This window comes from Panthera leo, chromosome B1, assembly GCF_018350215.1.
Source record: "Panthera leo isolate Ple1 chromosome B1, P.leo_Ple1_pat1.1, whole genome shotgun sequence".
In the NCBI taxonomy this organism is placed as follows: Eukaryota; Metazoa; Chordata; class Mammalia; order Carnivora; family Felidae; genus Panthera; species Panthera leo.
Window position 1 is genome coordinate 114895066 of NC_056682.1, and position 17848 is coordinate 114912913.

The 17848-nt window shown below is 42.0% G+C and overlaps 1 protein-coding gene across 2 annotated transcripts in view; it reads left to right on the forward strand.

Moving 5' to 3' along the window:
- The first annotated feature begins 869 nt into the window (after positions 1 to 869).
- Positions 870 to 17848, forward strand: part of PAPSS1 (3'-phosphoadenosine 5'-phosphosulfate synthase 1) — a 101976-nt gene continuing 84997 nt past the window's right edge. The window contains exons 1-2 of one of the 2 annotated variants that reach the window (XM_042935745.1): positions 870 to 1145; positions 15131 to 15245. In XM_042935745.1, the coding sequence (XP_042791679.1) occupies positions 1086 to 1145; positions 15131 to 15245 (175 nt within the window). In that variant the 5' untranslated portion in view covers positions 870 to 1085. Of the gene's footprint in view, positions 1146 to 1472; positions 1584 to 15130; positions 15246 to 17848 lie in introns of those variants that run through there. The other variant, XM_042935746.1, reaches the window with a different exon arrangement.

Here is a 17848-nt window from a genome sequence, read left to right on the forward strand (position 1 = left end):
ATTTCTGTGCCCGCGGCAAGCTTTGGAAAAGTCCTTAGAATGGAGGGGTGGGGGGAGTAACTCGTGGAGGAAGTCCTCACCCCCACCCCCATTTTCCTATGAACTGGTCCTATATTAATTAGGTGAATTTGAGAATGTCCTGCACAGGTGGGCAGTCTACCCTTTGGTAACCAGCAGCCCTCCCTAAGCCTGGATTTCAGTCCTCTAAGACTTCTCGGAAAAACTAATAATATAGGGGCCCTTTTGGCCTAGCGGTTGAGAATTACTGGACAGAAATCTCCTGATATGAAGCGAGGTCGCCAAGTGGGGAAGGAAGCACCTTGCAGATGACCGCTAATCCCAGTCGAGATATTAATTATTGATGACCAAGGAAGGGGCATTGACTGTTTCTTGAAGTTACGCGTTGAGCAGAATTTTAAAGCCACCAAGCGGAACGTGTGGAGAATAAGCTGTTCAGTAAATCATTTCTTCCCTTTGCGAGGCTGGAAAATCCCTTTTTAAATGTGGCCAGGGTGGCAAGGATACAGAATGGGCAGACAGAAGACTGGTGGCCGCGCTTATGGAGGAAAAGTCAGAGGGGCAAGAGACTCCATCAATGTCTCTTCCCAGCCAGCATCAGCTGCAGGGAGCCCGGAACCTCCCTTGCCCTTCCGTGTGGGTGGCCCGCGCCTGGGACTTGGCTCCAGCCTCAGCGCCTGCGCAGCACAAGGCGTCAAGCCCGGGAGAGGCTAGGAAACTTCCACGACTACCTTCCCAGGCCCCGCCCCTTCCTCAGAATCAAGAGGGAGGAGCATCGTGCGCGCTCGCACCGTTGCAAGCGCCAAAACCCCACCCCCAGCTCCTGCCTAAGGTTCTGGCCCGCCGCTTCGCCCCTCCCCACATACCTCTGCTCCAGATCCATTTCGGAGGCGCAACCAACGCGCCACGCAGTAGGAGGCACGAGCACGAGCGCGTGCGTACGTAAGCGCGCGCCGACTCGGGCGCAAGGAGGCCCCGCCTTTTCGTCCCGCCCCGCCCCCGTCGGCCTCTCCTCCGGCTACTCTCCTGGCTTTTAGGATCCCGGCACCCGCGCGCGCTCTGCAGCTATGGAGGTACCTGGGAGCCTGTGCAAGAAAGTCAAGCTGAGCAATAATGCGCAGAACTGGGTGAGTCGGGGCAGAGAAGCGAAGGAGGCTCTGGGAGGCTCTGGTTGCAGCTCGTTCCGGAGCCGCTCCTTCCCTCCCGCCTCCTCTGCATCCTCCCTGGAGCTCGGGGGATGGTACCCGAGGCCCGCGGCGCCTTCCAGCTGGGGCGGTGGGGGGTGCCAGACGGGCTGGCGCGGGGGGGGTCTCGGGCTGGGCGCTGTGTGCGGTCCGACCCACCCTTCGTGGGAAGAATGCTCCCTTACCGTGCTCCTCGACTCAGATGAGACCTCGAAGCAAATCTTTCGGGAATGAGCTGACGGCTACGGAAGCGTGCACCCCCGACAGGGGATGCTTCCCGCATCTCTTGGAGTGGCCAGAAGGTCTGCAGAGGAGGCGAAGGCGGGCGCATTTTCATTGCGTTCGTGGTTTTCCTTGGCTCTGCCAGTGCATTTATCCCAGGTTTGGATCCATCGCCACGTCTTTCCATTTGCGAGTTTCAGTGTGAAGGGAGAGTACCCAACAATGTGGCCATTCATGAGTTGAGACTGCTCTGAACTGAGGTTCTTTGTGGCTCAGTATTAAATCGGAATGTTTGACAAATAACATGGAGTTTTAAGGACTCGATTCCTGGAGACAGTAAGGTATGGGTAGACTAATGGTTTATAATGTTTAGCAAGGACTGCCAATTGGATTTGATGGTTAAGTGCTGTCTCCTCAGGAGGTTGTTTCCTTCCTTATTTCTTTGATGAGAAACAGCCTTAAGATATTGTAAGTATAGAGCAGATTGAGGTGGGGAGGGGGAGGTGGTGTCCAACTTTGGAGTCAGGAAAGGCGCTGGTTTTAAGTTTAGATGGGTTTTTATTTCACAGCACAATCCGATCATGAGGCTTAATTTTAAATGCAACCTCGTAAATCATCATTAACCTTGATGAGTTAAAAAAAAAAAGCCATTTCAGGCAAATATTCATTTGATGTGAGTTTATCGTATCTGTTGTTACTTAAGATTCTCACCTGATTCCTTTCTTCTTTTAATTATTTAATCTTCTGTGATAAGGAGGGAAAGGAATAAAAGGTGAATTAGAACATTGGAAAGAGCACTGGACTACTGGCCTGGTCTCTGGTTCCAGCTTTGCCATTTAGTAGCTGAGTGAACTTGAGGAAAAACATTCTATTTCTTTAACCCTTAGCTGTCTTAACAAGGGTGTAATAGTGTGCACTTCTCTAGGTTGTTTCAAGGAGCAAAGAAGATAATGCATTTGAAAGTTCAGTGAAACCACTACCATGTAACTTGGTGTGGCTCTTGTACCTCATGGTATTTTTTAGTTGGTGAAATAAGGTTGGCTAAATTAGGGTATTTACAGATGATTTCATTTACACCGTCCATAATTTATTTTTTAACTGTTTGCCAAATAGGTGTTCATTCTTTGTAGAGACCTTTGCCACTGATGGAGAAGATGAAAAATGAGGGACTCCATGCTTTCTGGCCAGTTGCTCATGGCCTGGTTGGGGCTGGAAGTGGCATTTGCCAGGTGATGAGTATTTCAGACCACAGTGACTAGTGCAAGACATGTTTTATCGCAGTTTAGAAGGGAGATTAGTTTATCCTAAATGTTTGGGGAAAGTTTATGGAGGAGAAATGTGCCCAGATTTGTGAGGCAGAGAGGAACTGTATGAATAAAGGCTGGAAATAAGAATTAATAATAATACTATTTTTTATAGAAACAAGGAAACCTTGTTTAACCACTCTGGAGAATTTTTACAGAGGAGTGGAGAGAAGTTTGAATGGGTTAGGGTGGGGCTAGGTTATGCAGTTGTTAATGTTAGCTCAGTTAAGACTTGATTCCTTGGGAGATTTTTGGTGAGGCTAGAATTTTTAATTTTCTGGGCCTTATAAGTCTTTTTTTGCCCCAATAGAGAACATCCGTCATATTTTCCTTTCACATACTGAAGTCAGCTGATACACACAAGTGTGAAGAACCCATACTCCTTTAAAGTTTCCATCACATGATGAAATTGGATTTCCAGGAAGGTTGGGCTACTGAGGAAATTAGATACTGTTACAGCCTAGATGTGGAAGTCTTAGAAAACAGATAGGGTTATAGTGAGGTCTAAATGAACTAATAGATTTAGAGCATGCTGGTACATGAACACTGTTTAAGTTGTTCTTGGTATTGATTTATCCGATGCGAGGGTGCAAAGGGCCGGGTTAAAGCACCTGTGGGAATAGCAGAATAGGTGCATTAAAAACACACAAGGAACTCTCTGACCCTCCCCCGTTCATGCTCTGTCTCTCTCTGTCTCAAAAATAAATAAATGTAAAAAAAAAAATTATAAAAAAAAAACAAAACACACAAGGAAGAGTAAGAAGGAGCTGACTGACTAACTAGAATTAGGGAATGAAAGAGGGAGGCGTGTTAAAAGTTGGATCCTGAGGTTTTAATCTTGAGAAATGGGGAGATAAGTTGTGCCGTGCTGGGAAATTGGGAAGTAGGCTGGAGGCTGGGGTAATGCTGATAAAAGTTAAACACTGAAGGAGAATTTACTGTGTGCCCAATACCGTTTTAAATGTCTTACTTAAGTTAACTTACTGAATTTTTGCAACATTTCTGAAGTGGATATCATGAGAGAGAGTCATTGAAAGCTGCCTGGGCTCAAATCTGGGCTCTGTTCTTTACTAACCACATAACCTTTGGCTAGTCACTTGATTTCCCTGTGCTCATCTGTAAAATGGAAGCGTTGGTCTCACTGGGATGTTGTGAAGATTTAAAGGAGCTAATATATGAGAGATGCTTACAGTGCCTGGCATATAGTAAATGTTGTGTATAGTTCTTATTTTCACAGTTATCCTATAAGTAGTATTTCCATATTATAGATGAAGAAACTGAGGCACAGCGATGTCATAGAGTTTCTTAGTGGTGGATCCAATTTTAAGCATGCTGTACACGCGAGACAGCTTTTAGTAGATATGCTCTCCATAGGAATATAGTGAGAGCCACATAATGTAGTTGAAAACTTTCTAGAGGGTCCATTGAAGAAAAAAGAAACAGGTTGAAATAAATTTGATTAATGTCTTTTATTTAACCCAACATATTTAAAACAGTCATTTCAACATAAATGTAACTTCAATACTATCATAACATAAAATTACTAAGATATATTACTTAAGGGTGTATTTTACACTTACACATCTCAGTTCAGACTAGCCTCATTTCGAATACTCAGTAGGGACATGTGGACAACATGATAGAGACTGAGGTGGGTTAAGATTGGAAATAAAGATTTGATGATTAAATTTGAGTTAGAGAATGAAGAGAAAAATGAGAGACTAAGTCCTAAGCTTTGGGTAGTATCTCCTGTGAAGGAACAGGTAAGAGAAGGGGCTTCATGAGAGCTAGGAAAGACCTAGGAAAATATAATGTTCTGGCATTGGGGAGCATTATTTAGTATTAGAGGGAGATGTCTCCATACATCTACAAGAATGGTTAAAGAGAAATCAGGAATAAACTTGCTTCGTTAGCTTTCTCATACCTCAGTCTGTCAAAGGATCAGATGTAATGCATTTCATTCTCCATCTGACTGAACCTTTCTATACTGAGACCAGCTTTTTTCTTTTTTTTTCTTTTTTTAGGTTTGTTTATTTTGAGAGAGACACAGACAGTGTGAGTGGGGGAGGGGCAGAGGGAGGGAGAGAGAATCCCACGCAGGCTCCATGCTCAGTGCAGAGTCTGACATGGGGCTCGAATTCGTGTAACTGTGAGATCATGACCTGAGCCGAAACCAAGAGGACATTTAACCGATTGAGCCACCCAGACGCCCCAATGTGGGACTAGCTTTTATCTGCCCTTAGGAGTGTGTGAGTTGGGCTGAGGGAGATGTGGGGCACTCAGTTCAGGTCCAGGGGTTACTCACCCATTTGGTAGAATCATGTTGGGTTGAATTCCTTGCTTGGACCTGCCTTACTGGGGAGTTGGAGCCTCCAGCCCACGGAGTGGTCTGACATTCAGAAGCAACCTGTAGTCTCATTCTGGTTTGCCTTTCCATACCCCTATCTCCTGCTACTCCCCAAATTTCCATAGCTCCATATCTCCAGCCCCAACTTTTCTTCTGTACCTTTCATCCTCATGGTTTTACACAAGCCTTTCCTTGTGCCTGGGCTGCACGTTAACCTTTGTCACTTCCTAGAATCTTCGCAGAGCTGTGGGTTTCTTTATCATACGGTGGCCCTCCCTCCTGTGTGCGCACACTCTTACACATTGCTGAATTGGGTATGCACCCCTGTATTATGTTGTATGCTGCCACTATCACGTATTATGTAGTGATACTTCATTACAGATCTTTTGTGTCTACACTGAGCTTCTCACATAACAAGATGGGGATAAGGAATATGGTACATAGTAAGCTTGGGTGCTTCAGACATTAAAATCCTTAGATAACATTAATATCTCTGCACAGCTTTAGAGAATATGCTTCATATGTGGTAGGATTCAAATTATAGTTTTGTCACCACCTGTGTGATCTTGGGCATATTACCGTAATACGTCTGTGCCTCATCATCCTCAAAGGTAATGATGTGAATAATAAGATACAGCTTATGGTGGACCTATATCTCCACTAGGAAATAGTGCATATCTCCTAGGGTTATAGTGGGGTTTATTTTTTTAAGTTTATTTATTTTGAAGGGGTGCCTGGATGTCTCAGTCGGTTAAGCGGCTGACTTCAGCTCAGGTCATGATCTCGCGGTCTGTGGGTTTGAGTCCTGCGTCGAGCTCTGTGCTGACAGCTCAGAGCCTGGAGCCTGCTTCCGATTCTGTGTTTCCCTCTCTCTCTGCCCCTCCCCTGCTTGCTCTCTGTCTCTCTTTCAAAAATAATAATAAACATTATAAAAAAAATTTTTTTTAAAGTTTATTTATTTTGAGAGAGTGTGCACATGCACACATGAGTGAGGGAGAGGCAGAGAGGGAACCCTAAGCAGGGTCTGTGCTGTCAGCACAGAGCCCCGTAGGGGTGGGAGTGGGGGTAGCTCCATGTAACAAACCGTGAGATTGCAACCTGAGCCAAGATCAAGAGTTGGATGCCTAACCAACTGGGCCACCCAGGTGCTGCTATAGTGAGGTTTAAGTAAGTCAGTATATTTGAAATACTATGGTGATACCTGGCACATGAACAATATTTAAGGTGTTGTTCTTCTTATTTTTTATTATTAATTTATATTTTTTGAGGGGGGGGGGAGGAGGGACAGAGAGAGAGAGAGAGAGAGAGAGAGAGAGAGAAAATCTTAAGCAGGTTCCACGCCCAGTATGGAGTCCCATGTGGGGCTTGATCTTGCAGCCGTGAGATCATGACCTGAGCCGAAATCAAGAGTCAGATGCTTAACTGACTGAGCCACCCAGGTGCCCCCTTGTTATTATTTATTCATCAAATATTTAACACCTACTCTGTGTGTGCCTTTGTTCTAGGTGCTAGGGATGCAGTAGTAAAAAGACAGAGAAGGTATTGTATTCTATCTGGGAAAGAGTTAATTAAAAAGCAAACAAATAAATGAATGAGATAATTCTCCCTTTTACCAGGTCTACCTTTTTTGAGCCGTTTGTCCCATACACTGTTAGATGCCTTTCACAGAAGGCCAGTAGCTCATTCTGGATTTTGGAGGAGACTGAGGTGGAACAGAAAAGAAACACGCACGCAGAACACCCAGCTTATGAAAGGCCGAGGCAGAGGCCAGTATTTTCATTCTTCAGAGCATTGGCCTGGCCATGGTCAGGGGCAGGTATTGATCTGCTGCTGGAAAAATTGCCTAAAGAAGAAGGAAAGCTGGATTTCCACCAAGAATGTACTCTTACGAATGTTGACTAACAATAACAAGAACGATAACAAGGTCTGGATCTGTGTTGTCGAATCTGATAGCTGCTAGCCACCTGTGGCAACTTAAATTTAGTTAAAATTAGTAAAGTAAGAAATTCTTTTCCTTAGCTGCACTAGCCACATTTCAGGCACTCCACTGCCTAGTGGCCAGTGTATCGGACAGTACAGTATAGAAGATTTTCATCGTCTCAGAAAGTTGTATTGACAGGGCATGTCTAGATAGGAACTTTGGGGTGGCTGCCAGCATTTCTTCTACTCTCTGTGTATTTATGTATTCATGTATTCATTTTTACTCTCTTTCCAGGGCAAGAAATTTTGAGAGCTAGTGGCTACTTTGGAATCCTAGTTCTGGGTGATTCTGTAGCCCTGGCTTCTGGCATGATACCTGGCAGTATTAGCTTCCCCCTCAGCATACTTGTGTCTCTACATGTGAATTGTGAAATAAACTTTCCCAGCCTGAGCTCTGTTACATTGAATTTTGAGAAGTAGTTCTCTACTCTGGTGGCTCTCAACCAGATAAGATTTTGCCACTCCCAAGGGGGTGTTTGGCAGTATCTGGAGACATTTTTGATTGTTAGCGTGTGCCTGTGCTGGGGGTGCTTCTGGCATCTGTTGGATAGAGGCCAGAGATGCTACTAAACATCTGACAGTGCGCAGAATGGCTCCCACAACAAAGAATTATCTGGTTCAAGGAGTCGTTATTGCTGAAGCTGAGAGACCCTGTTTCTCCGCTTTGTTTTGGGTAAGAAAAAGGGAAAGGAAATTGCATAGCTCTGATATGCAAAATTAGGAATTTAAAGTAAGATCCAGTTGATAATAACATTTTCTTATTCACCAGCTTGGAAGTTACCATTTTTGCTCTTTTTTTTTTTATGTTTATTTTTGAGAGAGCACACACGTGTGCACGCACACCAGTGGGGGAAGGGCAGAGGGAGAGGGAGACACAGATTCCGAAGCAGGTTCCAGGCTCTGAGCTGTCAGCACAGAGCCCCCGCATGGGGCTCGAACTCACCATGAGATCATGACCTGAGCTGAAGTCGGACGCTTAAAACTCCCAACTCTGAATTGTTTTGAAAGCAAGTTACTAAGTAATGTAAATGAAGAGAATAACTTTTTTTCTTTTTTGGTATTTACCTAAGTGGTAATTATTTCTGTGACATGTCCTTTTCTAAGGATATAATTCCTTACCGAGTGAGTTTTAACCAATAAAAATAGTGGGAATGTTAGACATTATGTATAGAAGTCCAGTTTCAATTTAGATGATGTAGCCATTGTTCTGTGTCTTCTTTCTAGTTTCCTTGATGTTTGCATCCTTTCTCTGTGTCTTTATCTCTCGTATGTTTAAGTTTTTTTTAGTATATTCAGAGTTGTACAACTATGTTTAAGTTTTTTTTTTAGTATATTCAGAGTTGTACAATCATCACCAGTGTCTAATTTTAGAACATTTTTTCACCTCAAAAAGAAATCCTGTACCCACCAGCAGTCATTCCCCTTCCTACCTCTTCCTTTCTCTCTAGCTCCTGACAGTCCATAATGTTTTCTGTCTCTGGATTTTCCTATTCCCAATTTTCCTATAAATGGAATCCTACAACATATGGCTTACTGCATCTGGCTTCTTTAACTTAGTATAATGTTTCCAAGGTTCATCCATGTTGTAGCATGTTATCAGTACTTCATTCCTTTAGGTGGTCGAATCATGTTCCATTTTATGGATATATATTACATTTGGTTTATCCATTCATCAGGTGATGGACATTTGAGTTTCTGTTCTTTGGCTTTTATGGGTGATGCTGTTGTGAACATTTGTGTCCATGTTTTTTGTGTACTCTTGCATGGTTTTAGTAGTTAATATCAACATCTGAGGTAGACGTTAGTGTATTTTTGTCTGTCCAGCTTCTGAACTCCCTTCGTATGTGTGGGGAGTCCCCCACTGTCACTATGGTGGGAGATGCAGGGGTCTGTCATGGTGTAATGATTTCTTTATTTATAGTTTGTCTCCTTACCTGAAATGTTATCTTATCCTCAGTATCTAGAAGGGATCAATGACTAAAATAGTCTTAGATTCGTTTCTGACTTCTAGGAATCTTAGAGCTGGGCTTTCTACCTGGAGGTCATCCTAGGGCCCTTCCATTAAAGTTACCGACATTTTGAAATTTTGATTCAATATATAAGTGTTGCTTAATCTTTAAAACAGACTAGTTGGGTACCTATGATGTATATGCAGAGTGCATGCATGGTATAGTTGATGGCAATCAGATAAGCCTTGTAGGGACTTAGTTTTGATTCAGGAGGTCTGGGGGAGAGCCTGAGATTCGCTTCCTGATGAGCAACATCATTCCAGTGTTGCTGTGCAGCATGTTTGGGAATCTCAGGGTGTTAAGTATAGTATTTTCAAGTTTTCTCAGCCTCGAGCAATGTATGATCTTCACTTTTGCTGTTTGCCTTTGGCTTGTTAATGTTCAGAAGATTAATTCCACTTGTGGGTAACTAAGTTATCAGTGACTGTGAACTAAAGGTTTCTTCTTTTTTTTTTAAATTATTTTTCAATGTTCATTTATTTTTGAGAGACAGGGAGAGACAGACCATGAGCATGAGTGAGGGAGGGGCAGAGAGAGAGGGAGACACAGAATCCGAAGTAGGCTCTAGGCTCTGAGCTGCCAGCACAGAGCCCGATATGGGGCTCAAACCCACGAACCGTGAGATCATGACCTGAGTGTAAGTTGGACGCTTAACCCACCAAGCCACACGGCGCCCCAAGGGTTCTTCTTTTTTGTATGTACTCTGCCATGTCTTCACTTTATTCACATGTTACGCTACCATCTCTCCATAGTATGTCTTGAGACATGAAAGAAACATGACTGTTACTGTTTCAGAGATTCCCTTGACAGGGAAAAATCTGTTATAAGATGGCTGACAGGACTGATAGGGGAACTCCAGTCCCTCCAGCCTGAAGACTCCCCTTCCGGGTTCTTCTTCCCACCCTGCTTGCTGCCACTGACACCAAATTACTACTAATGAGGAATGCAGAAGTAACAGACTATAAATTGTCCCTTCTGTTGATCTGGGCTCAGACCTCTGGAGGGTGATCTCTGAGCCCACTGGTCTAAAATAAACCTCCTGCCTTCCAAGATCTCCGAGTGCTGCTTGGTTCTTCTGCCAGGTGATCCAGACCAGTTTCCGTAACACCCTTTCAGGAATACGCTGTTCAGCAGTCAGCTTAAGGTGGGTGGTGGGATGGATGATAGATGTCGAGTCCAGAATTATACTTGTTATTTGGTATATGCTCATTGCTTTTACACATTCCACTTAAAAAGGCAGAGTTGTTCATAAAGTCATGATAAACTCATAAGGCATAAAATTCTCTAAATGGCATCATAGGAGAAGTTCATTTGTCCCATAGGGAAGTGGACAAAATAATAAAACCGCCCATGTGGAAATTAAGGACGGTCCAAAAAGGCACCCTGGGCCACTTGTGTGCGTCATGACAGAAGTGTGTCAAATGTGTAGAAAGTGTGCACCACAATTGTCAGAGGCCATGTGAAGTTAGCCTGGTAACAGGACTGAGAGTTGTTTAGCCCTATGTGTTGAAAGTGAATAAATTCTGTTGAAATGAATCATCCCAGTTCTGCTAGACTTAAGATTGCTGAATGTTGGTCTTCATTGGCACGTTAGGCAGGGAAAACAAATCATACCTTAAAATAAGTGCCTTATATCTAACTTTTACTGAGCACTGACTAGGCACAAGAGAAGAGTTGGAACGTTGGGGAAAATACAAAGAACTGCAGCTCCCTGCGCTTGACCTACCCACCCAAGGAAGTCAAAACATATGTACATAGAAAGATACCTGAAAGTAGAAAACGGTCCCTCAAGAACAGTCAAACCATATAGGTGGTAAATGTTACAGGGACTGCCTGGGTGCACACACCAGGCCACATAAATATTTCTACAAACCACCCAGACGATTAGGAAGGAAACCATAAACCTGATTTCTCTGTCCTGTGGATAGAAGCTAGGCCCTTGAAAACTGAGCAGGAATGTAGAATCAGAAGGAAACAACTCACCCTTGGCCCTTAGTGAGTCACTAACCTCATTTCTTGTGGGTGTAATTGGGGGAAGGATTTGGCCAGCGGGAGGGTGGAAAAGAAGGGAAGGGGAACTAGGAGATTGCATGTGGGAGTGGCCTTTAGGTTCTTAGTAAAGTTCAGGCATAATTCCACCTCCTTGCTATTCCAGTAGTTTAAGAAAAGTGTTCTTTAATTTACTCTGAGAAACTGGGAGGTAGGAGATTGTGGCAGATCTTTTTTTTCTTTTTAAGATTGTTTTGTAATATGAGAAAGATCAAACATCTATAAACAATAAGCGTCCTTAGACTGCCATCCCTTATGCCAGAATTTTTTTAAATGTGGGAGGCAAGAAACCCTGAGGTAGCATTCTTTTCTAGTGATTAAAACAGACAATCTCTGCTTATCCTATATTTTCTCCCAGCCACATCCTCAGTGGTTGGTTTATAGCTTCTCAGGTAATTTTATATATTCTACTCAATTTAAAAAGAAAGCAGGAGGTATTTTACAGGGCCAGAATGAATTAAAATTCATTAGATACATGTTTCTTCTTGCCCCAAAGCGAAATAACTTGGAACAAATCCCAAAGCAAAATGACCTGAGTCAAACAGGTTTTGCAGCTGACTTGTGTAGCACCCCCCCACCCCCCACCCCCTTCTCCCCAGGCAGCCTGGCTGGGGGCTGAAACTAGTGACCTCTGGGTAGAGGTGTCCCTCCTCAAGAGATGAGGATATCTGTGTGGGGAACCTTGTTTTTGTTTAAGATCTTGGAGACGTGGAGCTGGAAAGTTATGTTTCCTTCATTAGTTTATTGAAGAGAAATAAGTCGGGTGACCCATATTATAATTTTTCATAAGTGATTATTGAACATTTATAATATAATTTTATTGGAAATCCATCTGTTAATGAGACGATTAGTGGGCGAGGGGTGTGACTCTTGTGGTGTACTTATTAAAAAGAATTGGCAGACTGTCCCTTTGGCCTCAGAGGATTTTCCACAATGAGTGATGGTAGGACCCAGAAGGGCAGAGATGCCTTTCTCTGGTGCACTAGGAGTATTTGCATCGTTGGCGGGGAAGTGGGAAGAGAGACCTGGCGCCTCGGGCAGACCGTTTTTAGAAGAGAGTACATCTGGAAGTTGAAGATCTGGATAGAAATGCACTCCTTTACAAAGGTCATGCTTCTATGCCTACAAGGGTGTTTGTTCCCCATTTTGAAGACCTCTGGGCCAGACCACAGCCCTGGTTGGATCTACTCTGACTGTTCCATGCCTCAACCTGTGTCCCTGATGTGGCTGCGGAAAACACTGTCCTAGTGACTGGTATTGCTTTGAATTTATGAGTGTTGGCTTCACAGGAGTTGTTCAGACTGCCTGCCAACCACTCTAGATTTCCCTGGTCCACGTTTTCACTTTTCTGCATTCTCACTCTTCCTTCTGTCTGGAGGTGCTTCACCTCCCCCCCCACCGCCCCAGCTCATCACAGGTCTTAAGTGTTCTCTTTTTGGTGAAGCCACTCTGTCTGAACATCACTTCTGATATTTCTTCACAATTTTGCTTTATTTACTTTTCTCCTTTCTGATATTTATTCCTGCATAACTTATATAATTAATCATTTTAGTCTTTATTCCCCCTGTTGTCTCTTCCAGTGACCAGTGACTTTTTTTTTTTTTTTTTTTTTTTTTTTTAAAGAGAATATGCAGGGGAAGGGGAAAAGAATCTTGAGTGGGGGAGAGGCAGGGGGGCTGGGAGAGGGCAGAGAGAGAGAATCTTAAGGAGGCTCTAGGCTCAACATTGCAGGGCTCCATCCAATGACCCTGGAATCATGACCTGAGCCCAGATCAAGAGTCTGATACTCTATGGACAGGAGCCACCTAGGCGTCCCTAGTCCAGTGGCTTTCAGACACTAACTTGTATCATCATCACCTGGAGGGCTTTAAAATACAGACTGTTGGGCCCTGCCCCAGAGTTTCTGATTCAGTTGGCCTGGAGGCAGGATCTAATAATTTCTAACAGCATTTCTAACAGTTCCCAGGATATGCTGATTCTGCTCTTCTGGGGCCACACTTTGAGAACCACTGCACTAGGAGTGAGGACCAGATAAAAGTCCCAAGAGGACAGAGATTTTTTATTGGTACTGTAAACTGTTTCATTCCTAGAGGAATGTCAAGCGTGTAGTATGTATTCAGTAAATAGTTTTGAATGAATGATGAATAAAACTGCCTTAAAAAGAGCTTATAAACAGTATCAAATACAAACACCCTATCAAAAAAGGATGCTGTCACGTACCTATTTTGTAAAGACATGCTATTAAAAAGAACCTTAATTATGGTTTTGCTCCATAGGGAGAGAAAATAGAGACTCTAATTCATTTTGTTTTGTATAGAAAACAACATTATTGATATAATTTGCATACCATTCAATTTATCTGTTTAAAATGCATAAATGGCTTTTAATATTTTTCAGTTTTGCAGCCATGATCACAATCAATTTTAGAGCATTTTAATAATCCCAAAAGATCCCTCTATGCATTACCAGTCACTCTCCCTGCCCTCCAGTCTCCCAGCCTGAGGCAGTCACTAATCTGCTTTCTGTCTCTCTAGCTTTTCTCGTGTTGGACAGTTCAATAAATGGAATTATACCATACATGGGTGTTTGTGACTGGCTTCTTAGCCTAATGTTTTTGAGGTTCATCCAAGTTGTAACGTGTTTGAGTACTTCATTCCTTTTTGTTGCCCGATAATCCATTGAGTGGGTATATCGTGTAAACTTTAAAATATTTTATCTAATTATCAACTGGTGGACAATTGGGTTTCCACTTTTTGGCTTTTATCAATAAAGCTGCTATGAACTTAGGTATGTATGTTTTGTGTGGACATGTTTTCTTGTGAGTATCTGGGAGTTTAATTATTTGGTCACGTGGTAACTATATTTAACATTTTCAGAACTGCTGTTTGCCAAAGTGGCTGTAGTATTTTACATTTTCACCACAAATGTATGAGGATTCTAATTTCTCTGTATTCTCACTAGCACTTGTTACTGTCTTTTTGATTATAGCCCTCCTGGTGGATCATATACGTATCTCTTTGTGGTTTTGATTTGCTGTGCATTTTTCTGGTGGCTAATGATGTCGAACATCTTTTAATCTGCTTTTTTTGTCATTTGTATTTTTTGCTTGGAGAAATGTCCATTTGGATACTTTGAGACCTGTATAAATTTATGCCATTTTTGTTGAAGAATATTTGGGAAAATGATTGCATTCCTTTTTTTTTTTTTTTTTTTTTTTTTTTTTTTGTGGAATAACTACAAATAAGCAGTGAAGTTCATGTTTTGCCAATTAATTTAATTAATAATTTAATTAATCCAGCTAGTTTAATATTGGATTTAATTAATTTAACCCTCTGAGCCACCCAGGAACGCAAAAGCTCTTACTGTGCATTTCATGATGCCTACAGACATTCCTTCCACACTTTGTTTAGGAGTCTGCTTCTATGCTACCTTCTCAGAGGCCTTTCTTGATCGTCCTGTCTAGAGAGGTACTCATCCCTGATGTCTCTTTTCAGCTTACCATGTTTTATTTCTTACAGTCGCACTTGTCATGCTCTGATACGACCAAGTTTTACTGCTTTGTCTCCCCCAGTGTGATGTAAGCTCAGTGAGGGTAGGGACCCTGTTTAGTTCACATGGTATACTAGTAGGGCTTAAGTGAGTGGAAGACTGGGTTATGGAGTCCACTGCTCCCTTGTTAACTGGCACTTGGGCAAGTTGTTTAGCTTTTCTCAGGTTTAACATCTTCATTTGTAAAAACACAGGAGTAAGAGTTTTTGTGTTCCTGGGTGGCTCAGAGGGTTAAATTAATTAAATCAAATATTAAACTAGCTGAGTTGATTAAATTATTAATTAAATTAATTGGCAAAACACTGAACACCATGCTTAGGTACTATAACGAAAACTGTTAGTTTTAATCTTTTTCCTTGCTTTTGGCATGTTACATAGAATAGTGACAGCAAGGAATATGTGTATTTACTTTTTAAAGGACTGAGGTAAATCAGAATTCTTTTTTTTTTTTTTTTTAATTTTTTCCAGGGGATGCAGAGAGCAACTAATGTCACCTATCAAGCTCACCATGTCAGCAGGAACAAGAGAGGTCAGGTCGTGGGGACCAGAGGTGGTTTTCGTGGCTGCACAGTTTGGCTGACAGGTAAGATCAAGAGAAATAAACCAGTTAATTTCAAAAGCAGTGTTTATAGACAGTCTTGAACAAGGATTAAGGGTATTTATTTAAATTTTGAGCTATTTGTGTGTCTGGAACATCACTGCATGTACCTGGCAGCGTTGCTTAATTATAACCTATTTCCTTTTGGTAATTCCTTTTGTTCTTTACAGAATTGCTATTGAAGTAAAGGGGGAAACCAGAATGCATCTTAAAACTACTTTCTAGTTAATAGCTATGTTATATTCTATAAATTTTTGTATGCACCAAGACCTGGATTCTGCCTTCAAGAAGCTAATGATGTAAACGATATGAAAAGAAACAGTGATAAAGACTTTCACAAAAAAGAATTTTTGCTTTGGCCTCGATTGGTTTTTTCGTTGGTTCTCCCAGAGTCTCCCTTCAGGTCAGCCAGTGCGGGCTGGTGAGAGGGTCAGTTGATCTAGATTTTGGAGGTGGCTTTACGAATGATGGATTCTTGGGGCACCTGGGTGGCTCAGTCGGTTGAGCACCTGACTTAGGCTCGGGTCATGATCTTGTGGTTCGTGAGTTCAAGCCCCACATTGGGCTCACTGCTGTCAGCACTGAGCCTCCTTCAGATCCTCTGTCCCTTTCTCTCTGCCCCTCCCCTACTTGTGCTATCTCAAAAATAAACATATAAGAATGACGGATTCTTTCACTTCTAGTAATTGTATTTAAAATTTTGTATTTAATTGTAAATTAAATTTAATTTTAAAATATTTAATTGTATTTAAAATTAAGCACCAAAATTTTATACTTATTTACTCCCCTACCAACAGTGTGGGAGAGGGTCCATTTCCAAGTGTCTTCTCATCAACATGGATATTAACAATCCTTAAAATTTTTGCTGATGGGTGAAATTCTGTGTGTATGCGTTTTTTAAAATTTTTTTTTCATGTTTATTTATTTTTGAGAGAGAGAGAGAGAGAGAGAGAGAGAGAGAGAGAGTGAGTGAGTGCATGAGCAGGGGAGGGGCAGAGAGAGAGGGAGACACAGAATCTGAACCAGGCTCCAGGCTCTGAGCACAGAGCCCGATGTGGGGCTCGAACCCACGAACCGCGAGATCATGACCTGAGCTGAAGTGGGATGCTCAACCTACTGAGCCACCCAGGTGCCCCCTGTGTGTGTGTTTTTAATTATATGCTTCAATTGTAGACAAGTCTAATTGTTTCTGTAGGAAAGAAGACCCTGTCCTCACATTCTTCTCATCTCCTCATTCTTAAGTTTAGGTTGTTAAATTGTTACTTTTCCATTGTCTACGTTCGTAACACATTCTGTTCTCAAATCTTAAATTTTCATGATTGTTTTTTGTTTGAGCTCTGTAAGTAAGTTGATTCTATATCCACCAGTTCATCATCAGTCCTTTTATTATGGTGTGTCCACTCATGAGCTCTCTCTTTGGGTCTAGTTTTAAGTGTTTGTGTTCTGTTGTTGTTTCTGTAAGATAGTCCTCCATTGGATTTTGAATTCCCTGAGATTTCTTTTTTTAATGTTTATTTTTGAGAGAGAAGGAGAGAGTGTGCGCACATGTGTGAGTGGGGGAGGGGCAGAGAGGGAGAGAGACAATCTGAAGCAGGCTCCGAGCTGTCAGTGCAGAGCCGGACATTGGGCTCAAACTCTGGAACCGTGAGATCATGACCTGAGCCGAAGTCAGATGCTTAACTGACTGAGCCACGCAGGCAGCCCTGAATTTCCTGACTTTTTATGTTTGAGAATGTCTGCCTGTCTTTTACGATGATTTGGCTAGATAAAATATATATTTGGTTCATACTATGTTTTGGAATTCTTAAAGCATTACTCCATTTTAATCTGGTATTAAATGTGAAGAAGTGTGAGACTAATTTGATTTTTTTTTTTTCTTTTTAGGAGGTTTCCTTTTTCATCTGGAAGCCTGAAAAATTGTTTCTTTTCCTATATTTTCTTTTAGCAGTTTTGCCTTTCTCATTTAGGCCCTTTATCCATCTGTAGTTGATTTTTGTGTGTATGTGAGGGTGGGGTCTATTTTTTTTCCATGCGGATAATCAGTTGTCTCAACAGCATACATTGATGAAGGGGCATCCTTTTTTTTTTTTTTCCCCTCAGTGCCAACTGTGTTATGTCCGGTTTCCACCTAGGTATGAATTTGTTTCTGGGCTCTCTGATCTATTCTTCTGGTCTGTTCCTCTGTGATTGCCACACTATTTTACTATATATTTATAAGTCTTGAAATCCAGTGGAATAAGTCCTCTTACCTTATTCTTCATCAGGACTATCTTGACTGTTTTTTGGTGGTGGGGCAGGGGGGGCTCTTTGCTTTACTGTATAAACTTTGTGATTGGTTTAACTCTAAAATTTGATAGGGATTTAGTTTGGGATTCCATTGTATCTAAAAGTCAATTTGGGGAAAATTGATCTTTAGAATATTGGGTAATCCTTTTCTTGAGTGTGGTATATTCCATTTATCTTACCACTAATGATGCTTATAAATACTGTTTATCAGATTTTTTGGTGCTTGCTTTATAGTCTAGTATGTAATCAGTTTTCATAAATATATATTTGAAGAGAACCATCAGGGTGCCTGTGTGGCTAAG